General features: G+C 29.3%; 1 protein-coding gene across 1 annotated transcript in view; it reads right to left on the bottom strand.

Annotated features, from left to right (window-relative positions):
• LOC136979080 (R3H domain-containing protein 1-like) overlaps positions 1 to 16449 on the bottom strand; it is a 218230-nt gene that overhangs the window by 16894 nt on the left and 184887 nt on the right. The window contains exons 15-17 of the mRNA XM_067274992.1: positions 14579 to 14811; positions 9958 to 10108; positions 7166 to 7626 (exon numbers count right to left, since the gene is read on the bottom strand). Coding sequence (XP_067131093.1) covers positions 7166 to 7626; positions 9958 to 10108; positions 14579 to 14811 — 845 coding nt within the window. The remainder of the gene's footprint in view (positions 1 to 7165; positions 7627 to 9957; positions 10109 to 14578; positions 14812 to 16449) is intronic.

Below are 16449 nucleotides of genomic sequence, written 5' to 3' on the forward strand. Positions count from 1 at the left end.
CTGGCATCAATTTTTCAGCGACCCCCAAATATTTTTCACGACCCCCACTTTGAGAATCACTGATCTAAATTATCACAATCTCTTCTTACAGCATCATCTCAAAAGAAATCATCATGTTCTAAACTATTTGTTGAACAAAACGAATATTCTAACATTTTAACATTCAACAGTCTTTATGGTTTATTATCCTTCTTATTTCTGAAAAGCAATATTGAATTCCACATCTTGGATTTTTCATTAGTGAGTGGTTCATTTTAGTATTTTAATAACTATCACATTATCTGTAGCTGTGTCTTTCATGCTTGTTTTTGATACTATGTCCTAGATCTTAAATTTATGTTTTAAATTAAATCAAGAATTAAAAATTGCTATTTTAATTATCAATAAATTTATATTATTTGCATAATTTTAAGCCTTTATACTGTTGTGTTTATTCATTTACCCCCTTCTTTTGTTAATATTATACAAGGTAATTCAATAAGAATTTTATGACTTTGAAAGAAGACATGGTTTTAATCAGAAAACTTGCAGAATCCATTGAGATGTTAATCTAAAACAAAACACATCCAAGTTTGTCTCATATGGTGCCATAGTACCAACTTCTGTAACTGTGAGGCATGCATTTCAAAATGGTTGCTTTCATTAGTGCAAAACATAGCTACTGCATGTTTCAGTCTGAACAAATAAAATTCATGACAATAGTTCAATGAAATTTCTGCAACCAATATTGTATGGATTCTCCATGTAGAATTCCAATTTACTCTTGACACTGAAATTTTGTTGTACTACTTACCATGACAAATCTGGTTGTCCATATATTTCTAATTTTATCATAAAAAGAGTGAAAGACTTAGAAAAACAACACAACATGTATCATATGAAATGTGCATTTTATAACCAATCATTTGGAAAATTTTATGAAAACATTTAAACCTTAAAACCATACAAATTTGCAATGCTGTAAAAATTATTAATGCAAATAAGATGACTTAATATGAATTTTGTGCAGAAGTGTTGTATCAAATCAAACAACAGAAGACATTTCTTAACAACATTAATGTCAGTAACAAGTCAATATTTTTAAATGTTTCATCTCGGTGGTAAAGTGTAAATCCAGAACTCCAAAATTTGGGACTTCAAAAATCCACAAGCAATTGTGGAAGATGTTGTGGATGCTAAAGTCCAAAAGTGACAGTGTGTTCTGTGCTCTTTTGTAAAAGTAAAGTGTAAGACCCTCTCTTTTTGTTAAGTGAACCATTAACAATATTATATATCTAGATATGCTGAAAAATTCTCTCATTTCACAGTTAAATAACAATATGAAGAATGAATACACTTTCAGCAAAATAGCACACCATATTGTACACATATCTGGTAATTCCATCATAAATGTTTCCCAATTTGTGGGATGATCAAAGCAGATTACTTTTTCTCCAGTTCAACATTTCTTGTTTTTTTCTTCTGGGATTTCATTACATATCTAATACTTATTTCATTCTTGCCTACAAATTTCATTAAGTTCAAAACTCAAATCACTATCATAATTACTGAAGTGACAACAAACAGACTGCTTTGAGTTTGGAAAGAAACTGAATTGAGGTAGAAAGTCTGCAATATCACAAATGACATTCATATTGAACCAAAATGACAGAGGTAAAACTTGATGTATTTTGCAATAAATTAACATCTTAACCAATTTTTCTAAATAAAATTCAATATGATTTCATAGTTATAAAGTCTTTTTAATTATCCTGTATTTTTAATTTATAAGAAAAACTATTTCATTTCTTGATTGTAGAATACAAAATTCCACTCTTTAGTAGTGGAAAAACTTACAGTTAAAACAAACATTGTCAATTCTCTTAATGAACCATCCATAGGTTACAATTCTAAATTGGAAGTAAAGCATATTACAAATATTCAAATGAAAAATTTGAATATTTGTAATTTGCAAAACTTTTTAAAAACATATTTTGAATATCTGACAAAATTTTAAATAAGTAAAAAATACATTAATAAATCAAAATTAATAATAAACTAAATATAGTCTTGTGAGAACTCTTGTATGGCAAACTTTCACAATACAGTCAAACCTGTTTTTATGCGGGGGATAGGGACCGCATTAAAAAAATTAGCACGAAACTTCACGAATGGCTGTAAAAAATAGTTTTCGCAACACAATTAAAAAATATTTTTTTTATGCGGTCCCTGTTGACCGCATAAAAAAAGTCTCACATAGAAAATAACTCAAAACCGTACGAAATAGAATTTATTGACAACAGATGTCAGCACTTGACTGCATCGTCTGTTTTACATATTTTTGTCCAGGTGGTAAAACACCACCTGGACAAAACCACCTGGTTTGTTGACTTAAAAAGTAAATTATTTCATTTTTCGCATATTCATGCAATAATATTACTATAATAAGTGCATTTATGCTATAATAAGTTTATTTAGCTATAATAAGTCAACGTAAGACATGACGAATCGCACGAGACTAGTCGCCAACTATACCGCACAAATTAAAAATTCGCATTAAAAAAATCGCACAAATAAAAATCGCACATAAAAAGAGCGCATAAAAACAGGTTTGACTGTAATTGAAAAACTCTCATTACCTGCACTTAGGAATAAAAACTGATAGGAAATTAGTTCAATGTTGGGATTACAAGTTCCTTCCATCACCACCAAAGTTGCCATACAGGAGTTTTCACAAGAAAATATTTAGTTTATTATAACTATTTCATTAAAAATTTATTGGGCTACAATTCGAGAAAATTATATAAATTCCCATGGTCATTGTTGAGATTAAAGAAGGACAGACATGTCCTTTAATCTCAAGAACAGTGTTAGATAGATGAAAGTCAAGACCTGATATGGAAAGCTTAGGGGCAAGAAGTCCTGATTACCTATTTATGAACTTCTGCTTTGTCACATTATTTCAATTCAAAGATTTTCTCTTAAATGGAGTTAGATACATGACAGGCATGATTTCATTGTTAACTGGAAAAGTATGATGTACAGGGGAAAAACACTACTAAAGTGCATTGTGATAAAAAATTACAGCTTGGCATTGTGATGATAAATAATTGCTCATGTATTGTATAATTAAGTTTTATCAGATATTCAAAACCGAATTTTTAAAAATGTTTATACCACATAATTCAATTTTATTTGAATATTTATAATGCATTTCAAATCCAATTTAGAATTGTAACCTGAAGATGGTTTACATTGAAAACATTTGTTTTAAATAAGCATTTTCACTGCTAAAAAGTAATTTTATTTTTTAAAATTTGTCATATTATCATTTAATTATATTAAGTTATATTACATTCATATATAATCAAAATTCTGTACTTTTTGTTTATTATTTGTAGAAACTTTCTAATGCAAAATATTGAGAATTTAAAAAACTATAAATGAAATACTTTTAACTGAATAGCATTATCAAAAAATATGTTATTAGATATAAATTTAAAATAAAAAAAAGTTAATTATCTATACAAACAAAATATATGTGGAATAAGTAGTATCCATTTCATAAAAAATACCACAGTTAAGGAAAAGAATATTTTGTGCTAACTGTGTGTTAAATATAGATAAAACAGTAACATTTCTTCTGAAATGCATTTCTCAACATTAATGATTGTATAAATCTCTGTACATATCTTAACTAATAGATTTAATTTTCTTTGTTTATGTATGGTTTTTCAGCTGTTTTCCTTGACTTTTCAATTCCCATAAATAGTTTATAAATAGTTAATTATAACATTTATATAAATGATATAAGCATTATAACTCTGCCAAATGATAATGGCTTCTTTGAAGCCAAAACAGCAGATAGAGTCAAGGCACCTTCTTTCCCTTGGGATGGGAAACTGTTCCTAAAGTCATTAACCTGAGGATGGAGAAAGCAACAGGAAGCTACTTCATTAAAGCACTAGTGATAACCCAAGTAAAGAAACCATAAAATAAACAAAACTTTAAACATGGGTATCAATATTACTGATCATGGCCACAGACCCAAAGTCCGACAGAGGAGGAAAAAATCTGGGCCTCTCAGGTCATCGACCAGCAGAATTCCAGTACAATAAAGAAAATCAAAATTTCTACATGGAATGTTAGATCACTGTTAAAGCTGGGAAAATTAGAAGCCAAGAATGAAATGTCTAGGAATAAAATACAAATAGGATTATGTGAAAAAAGATGAAAGGAAATTGGTGATTTTTACAGTGGTGACATTAGGATAATTTTTAGTGGAAGAAATGGAATCACAATAATGCTTAGCAAGGAATGGGTACAAAGTGTATGTAATTGTGAGAATCTGGAGATGTAATGTGAGAATCTTTTCTTTGATTGGGAAGATTTATTTAGAATTTACTTTAATTATTTAATGATTTAAAAAATTATTTAGTTAGAAAAATGAACAATAAAATATGCTTTTACTTTTGAAATTGGTAAAAGAGGGAAATACAACTTCCTTCTGTTTGTCAAGATAAATGACTTCACCATGGGAAATGATCTTATCTCACATGTTTATGATACATCTTGTGGGTGTGACTCACCCCTTGGATTCCGTCACAAGGTGTGACATATTGACTCCCGATTGGAACAAATTTGGGGATAAAAAGGGTAAACATCCATTTTTCAAGACTTTCCCAGAAAAGTGTTTCTTGAGGCTCTCCGAAAAAAGTCTCACCTCAAAGTTCTTGCTTGTTCTCACCTTTGCTCCCTGGAAATCCTCGATGAATTAAGAAGAAGACTGCCATTGACAGAAGAATCCAAGTTCTATTTAGAGACATTATGAAACCCATATTATAAACTCTCTCTCTTATGTGATTCATGTGAGGTTTAGATACTTCAATTCTTATTATATCCTGGTTTAACCATTTTGTATTTTAAATATATAAATATATTTTATTTATTAAATATTTCTTGTCTTATATAACCTTGTCATGAACTCAACTCATTTAAATACCAATCTCTCTATCGACAGACTTACGACCCTCCCCATCAAATGTATTTGGAAAAATGCATTTTATTGCAAGTTAGGATGCAATTTCTTTATTTATCCTAACTGGTGTCAGGAATCCTAGACTAAAGAAAAATTTTGATGAACTTTCTAAAATGAATTTATAGCCATCCGCAAACCTTGTGAATGGGTTTTGCAAACCTGACCTCACATCAGGTGTTAGGAGTTAGAGTAAAACCCTATCTCTACATTGTGAGTTCTCACATAATACCTATGTAAATGATAGGTTACTCATGATAAAAATTAGCAGTATACCAACCAGGACTGAAGAGTCAGTAAAAAAACACTTGACTCCGACTCCTGATAATTTTAGTAGGCAGACTCTGACTCTGGCAAAATTAAATACCAAGGCATTTTATGGGGGCAGAGGTGATCTTAGGGGGTTACCTTACTCTGAATTCTGAAAGAAGCCCATGGCATTTACCCAAATACTTTTTATAGTTAGTATTTTTAATATTTAATTTACATTAATATTTATTTGTATTAAAAAATTAAATAATTTTTACAAATATTTAATAAGAGGAGAAAAGGGAAGTAATAAAATTCTACATCTACATATCTTTATTCTACAGCTTTTGCACTTCAATTTCACTTTTCCAGAAAAGTTAGTCCAACTAAAAAGTGTGCAATCCATCTACTTCAGTAGCTCCTTGTTCAGAAAAGAAATATATATACTCTGATCAATTAGCCTGGCCCATTCAGAAAATATAGTGCTTATTTAGAGCAGGGATAATAAAGGAATGAATCAAAAATATTCAAATTCATTTGGGTCAAAATAATTTAACTACTAAAAACAAATACTACAAAAAAAATTATTGATACATATTTAATAAATTAAATTGTTGCATTTTTATTTAAAATAAATGAATTATAACAAAATACAAAAACATTTTAAAAAATTAATAAGCATAAAATAAATTTTCTTTCATTTAAATAAAAAAGACTAAATTAAATTTAATGCTGGAGTCAAAAAAAATGTGTCAACTTTGATCCCGCTGGCCAGAAATTTCTCCCGACTCTAACTCCACAGCCCTGATACCAACGGACTTGATAATAATTCAGACATATATTCCAATTTCTAACTCAGAAGTGATAGAAAAAAAAGTATGAAGACTTCAAAGAACTACTAGAACTGACAACAGAAAAAGACAATGTAATACTAATGGGTGATCCTGATGTTACAGTGAGATCCCATACAAACACAGAGGTGACAGGAAAATTCAAACTTGAAAACTAATCAAAGAGCTAAAAAGTTGTTAATGAATTCTGTAAACAGAATGGGATGATTATTTCCAATACTTTTTTTTGAAGTCCCTTACAGATGAACCTACACATAGGTACCATCTGGTCCAAAAGATACCAAATTGATTACATCTTTATAAAACAAAGAGAAAGGAACCAAGTAAAATCTAGTCATAGTTACCAGGCCCAGATATAGACAGTGACCATAGGATAGTTGTAGCAAGAGGTAACTTTAGATTCAAAAAAGTCAGGAGAAAAAATATTTGCCTAGAAAGATTAACAAACATAGCAACAAGACAACTCTATCCAGAAACAGCTAATAATTGATAGAGTACAACCTCTGAAATTGGATGGGATGGCATAAAGGCAGGAATAGAGGAAGTTTTCAAAAAGATATTAAGAAAAAGATAATTGATAACTATAAAATCCTGGATGACAGAGAAAATATACAGTTAATATCAAAAAAGAAAAACTGAAGAAAGATAACAACATAAAAAGATACAAGAGAATAAAAAATGAAATAACAAATTAATGCAGAAATATATGCAAATTAATACAAAAAGGGAAATGGATGGAAGAAAGATAATACCAGCAAAGCAAAGCCTTTAGTAACAGATATATGGTATTGTTATTCAAGCAAATTATTCAAAAATTAGATTAAATATGTATATAAATAAAGTATTGCTAAAAACACACATAGTAGTAAAGGCTAATAAGTTAAAATTCATTATTGATATTTAGTTTTATTAAAATATAAATTATAGTAACTAACTTATTTGTTAATAAATTATTAAATTGTGCACACAACTATTTATTAGATAGGTTTAATGCAATCTATTATAATTATAACACAAAATAAAAAAACTGAAAGTATGAAATTATACATACCAAATTTAATTGTCTTTGATCTGGAGAAACTGGTTGCTGTGTTAATTGTGAAACTGATGGTTGCTGTGGAGATACTTGAGGTTGAAACTGTGGAGCAACATATGGTACATAAACAATAGTTGGCTGTAACGATGCTTGAGGCTGAAGCTGTTGTTGAAAAGGTTGTTGAATAATAGACCTATGCTGCTGTTGTGCTTGCTGTTGAGATTGTTGCTGCTGCTGTTGTTGTGTTGATGGAGGTGGTGGTGGTGGAGGAGGTGGGGGTGGTGGTGGTTGTTGTGTTTGTTGTTGCTGCTGATGTTGCTGTTGTTGCTGAGGATGAGAAATTTGAGTTGCAACCTGAACTTGAGGAGTAGCAGTTGTTAATGTTTGAAATGGAGTAACCATCATAGTTTGGCCTCCAATATTGTTTGTCTGTCTAGTTCGATATACTGTACCATCCATATTCATGTAGTGCGTACCTAATAAAAAGATACAGAATTTTAAATTAATTTATTATATATTCTGACATACAATAACAATTATTCAATTTAAAGAATTCTAAGCATTCTTTTAGATTTAAAAGTCCTTAAAAGAATATTCAGAAATCATAAATACTAGTATGATTATAGCAGTGACATTATGTTTACAAAATGAAAGTTTACACAATTCCATAACAATACATAACTGCATGGCACACTGGATGAATATAAAATATGACTCACATCAGTCATTAACCAGTGTGATTAGCACTTGAGCAACAAATATTTTTCAATCACATCCTAAAGTTTGATCTTATTTAAACATCTCACAGGGAACTCATGCACATACAGTATTTCTTACTATTCGATTTTGTTTGAATTTTAAGATCCAGCCTGTTTTGAATTACAAAACATGAAGAAGAGCCTAGAAGGAGAAAACGTTTGTTGCTCAAGTGCTAATCATATTCACACCAGTTAATGGTTGGTGTGAATTGTATTTTAACATTATTTCCATAACAATAATTGGTAATCCCATCTGGAGGTCACAACTTCTGAGCAAGAATGGAACTTAATAATGCATAAGCATGAATGGGAGATACTGTCAGAGATGCAAATGTAAACAGTGCTTAAAGTAAGCTGCATTTATTATTTTAATTATTATAAGTTTATGATTAGTTAAGCATGAAAAAATGATTCCATCAGAATTTTTAAAATCATGTTTTAACAGTTATTTTAACATTAAACTATTGATAATACAGTACTTCCATTATAAAAATCATTTTTAAAGGAAGAAATTGCTTTATTTGTGGTGAATATTTCAGCTTCTGATTAGGAAAAAAATTTATTATTGGATTCACATAATGATTCTTTCAGTGGTCTATTATAATATTTTCATAAAATTTAATACAACTTAAATTAGATTTTTAATCTATATTTAAAAATTCTTCTGTTTACATATTCTATAAATATTAATGCTTATCCTTATCTGAGCAATTTTCTATAACTTTTTGTTGACAAGGATCCTTAAATCATTGTTGATTTCCCGCTCTATTTAGAGTTTTTACCAACATGTTAATTAATTTCTCCTCTTCCCCGACTTCCTTTTGAGGGTCAAGAGAGTGACCATTTGTTTTCCCTCTTTACTACGACGCAGTAAAGAGATGACCTTCTCCTCTTACAAATGATGTTCCAAGCATCATGGAAAATTTTCCCCCTTGCATCTGAGTCTCAATTATACGTATCCACCTTCATGGGACATCCTCATTACCCAATTAGCATAAGAAAAACCAATCCCTCGGTCGAGAGTAGAAAAAGGGTCACCTTGCTAAGAGGTCTGAACCAAACATTTCCACCTGCTCCCATATCAACGATTCACCAAAGGATAACAATTATAAGTCCCAACATATATCTTAACCTTCCGACCCCACCATCTAATGTTGGGAGTGCTAACAGGTCTAAAAAGACAGAACATTCAATTTGGGGCAGTTTATATCAACAATCATTAGTCATGAATCAAACTTATGACCCCTTTCATCACCTGATGTGTGAGTCAGCTTCCGTTCAATTGGATATAAAAGGGAGCTAAATGCGGTCCTCAGGGCGCGGACTTCAACAGTGGCCATAGACAGAGGACCCGTCCCGCCATATTCCTCAACGATCTCCTTTGGCCCCACACCATCATAACCCCAGACAGTCCACCTCTGACTCAGCTCGATCAGCCGGTGTCTACAGATCCACCGCATAACCTGGGAGCTATACATATCAAGAGGTATTCATTTAGAATGAAACGATTATTGTAAAGTCTCTCTCTCTCTCTCTCTCTCTCCTCTGGGGAATAGTTTTAAGATAGATTAAGGGACAGATTAAGGAGAGGTGCAACCTGCATCTTATTGCACTGATGTGCTGATTCGTCATTTAGATTGTCACGCACTTTATGTCTTATATCTGGTAACATATATTATATTTAGCCATTTCTAATAACCGTGTGTATATTATGTTTAAAGATATATTAAATGATTATTGTATTTATGTTAAACCTGTCTCCTGTCAATCCAAACACCTTGTCAACTTACTCGTGACTCACTTTTTGCCCTCCTAGCCATCCAACGACAAAGAGATCAGGTTTTACCAACCCATGCAGAGTAAGTGGTCAGAGAGGTTTAACCCCTGATCATCTGCTTATCTCACAGTATAATCAAAACATTTCAATTTTTTTTAAAAATACTTTCAAAACTTTAACAGTTTATTCATTTATATATTGATTAATATCTAAGTAAATAGCTCAACTTTCCAAATTTATAAATTTCAATTTAAAAAGTCACTTTTAAATACCTGTTTGAGGACCCAACAAAACACTTCCAGCTGGTATTCCTTCCAATCCTGGCCAAACAACTGGTTGATTTACCTGAGGTGTTGACAAATCAGAAGGTATTGAAGATTCTCTGCTTCCTGCTTGCCAATTTACTGGAGTTTGACTAGAAACCTAAAAACCATATTCAATTTCATTCTATTTTAAAATAATTATATTTTGTAGATTAAAAAAAATGCACGATAATATTTCAAGTTTCAATAATAATAACAGTAATAATAATATAGCTAAACAGTAAAAACTTAAGAAGTTTACACCCATATGGCCTTACATTAAGGTTAGAAATTGACACTTATGCACACTTTTTAGACATAATCTCACTAAAGCCTTCAGTGTCATTATCACTAATATTTATAGGAAGACATCATATAACCAAATGTCTTGATATACTCCAGCTTACACATTCTGTCAGATATTTTGACAATGCATGTAGGCTCTCTTAATAAGGGCTCCAAAGAATGCAAACTTGTAATTTGAGTCATGATAGGCCCATAGTGTAAACAGTGGGTTGATTGAAAGATTCAATCATGAACACTAAGATGCTAGGTTCATGTAACAAACAGGAGAATAACCACAAATTAAATATATAGTTGACAACTATATATTTGATTTGTGGCTATTCTTGTATGTATGTTTCACTCCTACATAACATCCACAAAGAGAATGGAATAGCCGTCGGTTGTAAGATTATCTTTAAAAGAAACTTATCATCTACAGTAAAAATAGAAACTGCAAACATGGAAATTCAGACACTCATGAAACCTATAAAAACAGCAAAAACAATTTAATTATGAATGTTTTTGTTATTTTTAAAGACCATCCTCAGGTAGAATACAAAATTGAACTTAGCAAAAATAGAATATAATGAATAATTTTCCAAGAATAGAATGCTGGTCGGTTTAAATTAAAAATTAAATTATAGAATAAAATTACAAATAAATATGTAGATAAACAATAATAAATGAATAATGTAAATAAAAATAAAATTAAATGTGTAAATAAATGATTAAAAAAATTCAAGACACAGAAGATGATAGTGAGGAACCTACAAAAAAACCAACAAATGACAAAATGATAAAAACATTTCAAATTATTCATAGTGAACTGCAACATTACAAAATATGCCTGGAAGCATTTTTAATGCTCTTAATAAGTATGAAGCTTATTATGAAGAGAGAGCATTTTTTAAATTGTTCTGTGCAACAAAAAAATTACAATTTTTTAATAAAAATGTAGTTAAACTAACTTGTATTTTAACAAACAAATGTAAACTGATTTAAAATTACATTACATTTATATTAATAAAGACTGCACATATAAACAAAAACCAGCAAGAAGAAATTAGAAAAAAAAGCAGCAAAAATTTTCATCCATGTTTAATGGGCATTGGCAAGCTAACTGACCTTCACGGTTCAAATAAAGCTGTTAAAACAAAAAGATTGAACCATAAAGTTACTAGAAATATTTTAGAGTTTTAACTTATTCAAGCAGCAACTTTTTTTTATTTATCAAGCATTTTTAATTATCCAAATAGCTATCATCAGAATCAAATATGTAATAGAATTCTTTTTAAATTTAAAATTTTAATATTGTCAACAATGTTCTAAATATGGATTGATGACAAAGAACTAAAATAAAATATAATACAAAAAAAATTAAAAAATACAATTATTAATAATAATAATAAAAAAAAACCATAAAAAACATACAACAATAACAATTGTATAGTTTTGACTACATCATGGTTTATGAGAAATTTCCTTAATTGCTGCCAAAACATACACCCTTGTGTGGTAGAAGACAAAAACACATTCTGGAAACTTCTGGATATATACAATGGATCTTGTAATTGATCATCATCATTGTTTGAATTTTATGGTTTATTATTGTGTGTTGTACATTTTTGTACTTTATGGTTTCTTTATTTTTTTGTTTTAGTTATTTTCTAATTATCATTGATATATTTTGTTGAGAATGTTAAAATTTAAATTTAAAAAGAATTCTATTACATGTTTTATCCTGATGACAGCTACTTAGATAATTGAAAACATTTCACAAATAAAATTGTTGCTGGAACATGCTAGAACTCTAAATTTTATGTTAATTTAAATTGCATAAGATAATAAAAAAATTATGTTAAAATAGTATTTTATTTACCAAAAAGTGTTATTTCTTTCAACAAAATTTTCCTATAGCAAATGTTTTCTGAATTTAGTGACTTTATTATATAAAAGTTTGACTATATATATATATATATATATATATATAGGTATCCCTCATACAACATGACATTTCTACAATACAACATAATTTCACTCTAACTTGCTTTGAGAATTCGTTTGGGAAATCCTCTGCACATAATTTAAGTGCAAACTCCATTATTTGGTATTCTTTTATTCAAGTAAGCATGCATGTTGTCTTAAATTTTTCCATGGATTTTAGAATATTGATATTTTCAATTTGTTTTGTGCCTTTTGTCAAGTTTATTTTTAATAAAAACTGATAGTGCTATTTTTCCTTCCTTGTCTTAGCAATCCTGTCAATCAAATGTTATTCTTGTTGCTTTCAGATTTTAAGACTATCACTGTTTTTGTTTTCATAGATTAATCTTCATATTTGGTAAAGTTTATTTACACAGTTTTAGGTAAGTGTTATTAAACTTTTTTTTAACTGTAGGTAAGTAATTGTTTGTAAAAATGATGAATGAAATACAGTGAAACTGTTCCCAATTCAAACATAAACTCTGAAAAAATATAACTTGGTACTCAACTGAACAATGTGACCTCTAGAATTTTTGATTAATAACATTTTTATTTTGTCATCCATAAAAATTTTTCATGATAAAAATAAAAAAATGAAGATGTTGCTAATACAGTGGAACTTCACTTAATGAGCATAATTCATTCCTGAGTCTTACTCGTAATGCGAAACACTCGTTAAGCAAAACAATTTTTCCCGTAGAAATGAATGTAAAATATGATAATGCATTCCACGCCGAAAAATATACTCAAATATTTTATGTATAATGTTTATTCAAAGAAAATTATACAATAAACACTGTTAAGGAGTGTGAATCATCATCTTTTCTTCTAGCACGGAATGAACCAACCTGAAATGCGAATTCAACTTGCAGAAAACAAAAAAAAAAAAAGTCACAGATAATATTTCTGATAAACACACCAAATGATATGCCAAATTCTTGGGCTATGTAAAGGCTATACTTAAATAACAGAAATTAATTAATCTGACTAGAGGTAGGCAGTTATGCTTCCATCTCATATTTAATTTAATAATTATAAATAGTTAATTTTTAATTCAGACGTTTCTAAAATTTAATCTGGAATTGGTCATTAAATTTAATATGAGATGGTGGCCATAACTGCCCACTTCTAGTCAAATTAATTAATTTCTAATACAGGCATACCTTGCCTTACGTCGGTAATTGGTTCCAGGAGAGGCAACGTAAGTTGAATTTACTTGTGTAGTTATGACATAAGTCGAAACTACAGTGGAAAACACCAATAATGAGCACTTAAAGGCCGCTAAATAAGACATCAACACATAAACACAGATGTTTTCATGTTTCGTTCTCTAGGATTTATGATGATTATATTAACATTTACTGTAAATGTACATATTTTAATATAATTTTATGCACTTTTAACGCTTTTCTAGTGATATTACGACTTCAATATTGGTGGCAGATGGATGTAAAGTCGAATAAAATGACTTAAACTTGATTTTTATTTTTCCATATACTTTTTTGACAAACGACGTATAATCGAGAACAATATAACTCGAGGTATACCTGTATTTATTTATAGCCTTTACATAGCCCAAGAATTTGACATTGTTTGGCGTGTTTATTATATAACAGGCTATGTTTGTTGATGTTTATACGTAATATATGTTGGAAGAAGTTTGAAAAAATGTATGATCACAAGCGACACTAAGATGCTAGATGAACAAGTGCTAGATGGAGCATGCGCACAATCTGGGACTTCTCCTCTCCTAGCCACTTGTTATGCGAAAATTCACTTGTTAAGCAAGTCATTTTTTCACAATTTATTTTGCTCATTATGCGAGGTTCCACTGTATTTCTTATTGAGATCAACAAAAAAGGTCAGAAGATTATGATACTTAGTAAAAAGAAAATGTCCTCATTTAACTAAAATTAATATTAACATTAATTAATGTATTGCACAGTACTTTTAATTGTGATTGTTACTTAATTATTGATTACTTTAATAAATATATTTCTCTGAGTAACAAAAAAAAATAATAGTATACTTTTGTTAACTTTTGGAACATAACCTATGTTTTGCATTAATACTTTGTTTCATATAGCACAGATTCACATAACACGGCACTTTTTTAAAATGAAATTACCATGTTATATGAGGGTTACTTTGTGTGTGTGTGTGTGTGTGTGTGTGTGTGTGTGTGTGTGTGTGCGCGCGTGTGTATATAATATATATACACAAATGTAATACAAATTTTAAAAATATATATATATATATATATATATATTCAATTTGTATTAAAATTTAAGATAATAATAATAATAATAAAATAAAATATTACCTGTGATATAGATAATGATGGTGACTGACCGACAATCACAGGAAATCCCTGATTTGTTTCTATTGATTGAGTCTGAAAAGCAGGACTGGACTGTGCTTGAACAACTGAAGGAACAGTTAACTGATTAGAATCAGTTGGTGTAGATGCTGTTTCTGGAAGTGTAGTAGTTACAACACCTGTTACCATATTGGAATTACTATAACTTGATGACAGTGTAGTTACATTAAAAGATTCTGTAAAAGAAAATAAATTATAGCTAAAGTTTTAACTTTTTTAGCATTATTATATCATTTCTAAAAATTGTTTCATATATAATATAGACAAAATGTTTCAAAATACACATAAGTAAACAAGCAAATTTAGAAACATCTGTCACTATAAAATTTAAAATTGAATCCCAATGAGAATTATTTAAATTGTAATCAAAATAATTTAGCTTCTATATAGGTTTCTAATCTGAGGACTTATCACACCTCGCTAAATACTTCTAAAAGCTGGATTACTTGATCAACACAGCAAAAATCTTATTTTAACACCCACAGGAGTTTAAGTTTCATGTAAACAAATATTTTCAACCTAATTATAGGTCTGCTTCAGATCTTAAACCTTTTGTTCAATTTTGGAACTTGAAGGAGAATACACTACTTCAATCTTTGGAATGATGGTGAAATTCAAAACCACATTCAATTTATTTTTACTTAATCACTATAATATAAATTTCTAGTAATAATCATCAAATCTCACTACTGATCACATATGTTCATGACAAAGTTTGTTTGATCTTGCACTGTCATATTGACAAGTCATTTTATGATTTTATTGTGATTATCTTTAATCTATTATTCTCAGATATTCAAGTTTCCAAATTTCATCTTGTAAACAATCATATGTTAGGTGTTAAAATCAGTGCCAGATTAAGCCTCTAGCAGGACAGACAAAATTTTAATTGGGGCCCCCATTTAAATAAGTTGCTTCTAAAAAAATCTTAAAAAATGTCAGTTAAAATTTTTATAAATAATAGAGAATACAAATACTAATACAATAATAATTACAGTATATAATAAGAGAGTTTAAGACGAAAAATATATAAAAATAAACCAGCAACGAGTTGCTCAACTTTCCTGGCAAAATTTAAATTTTGGTTGTACCATCTAATATCACAATTTATTAAAAAACTTGTTATATTTTTAACTATTATAAAATGGCAAAAACCTTAATTTTCAGGGTAGGAATGAGTTTTATAAAAAATTGAAAATGCTAATAATGAGTAAAATCATCATTAAGTATGACTCTACTGGAGATGCACACGACCTCCATTATTTCCTCACCCTCTCGATCTTTAACTACCAAAATTTAATAGCATCAATCTTCCTAATAAACAAACCTCCCTGCAAAATTTGAAAAATTTTTTGAAAAAAAGCACAGGAGTTATTAAGCTTCAAAGAGGATGAACAAAATTGTGCCCTACACACTAACATTCATATATACAGAAAAAAACTCAAAATTTTTTTGCATTTCTCAACATTTCAAGATGTTCGAAATCCAAAAATGTAAAAATTTGAGGGGGGTCTTTTTTGCCAGATCACTGTACTTAACAGCTGGGAAAATAATATGCATAATTATGAGTATAATTATGCATATTATTTTTACAGCTTTTAAAAAATTTAAATTTTTATTCTTTTATTTTTTTGTTTCCCAAAAAAGTTAATCACAACTGGGTCTCCCCAAAATGCCCTCTTACCTAATTATTTTACTATAGGAGAAAGTCATACAATACCGACCATTATTAGTTTTTTGCTACTGGAGCTAATAATTTGGCATTCTATAGACATACACAGAAGAATATCATCATCATAGATCATATACTTTCA

Source organism: Centruroides vittatus, unplaced genomic scaffold (genome assembly GCF_030686945.1).
Source record: "Centruroides vittatus isolate TY-2023 unplaced genomic scaffold, ASM3068694v2 contig_1154, whole genome shotgun sequence".
NCBI classification, from domain to species: Eukaryota; Metazoa; Arthropoda; class Arachnida; order Scorpiones; family Buthidae; genus Centruroides; species Centruroides vittatus.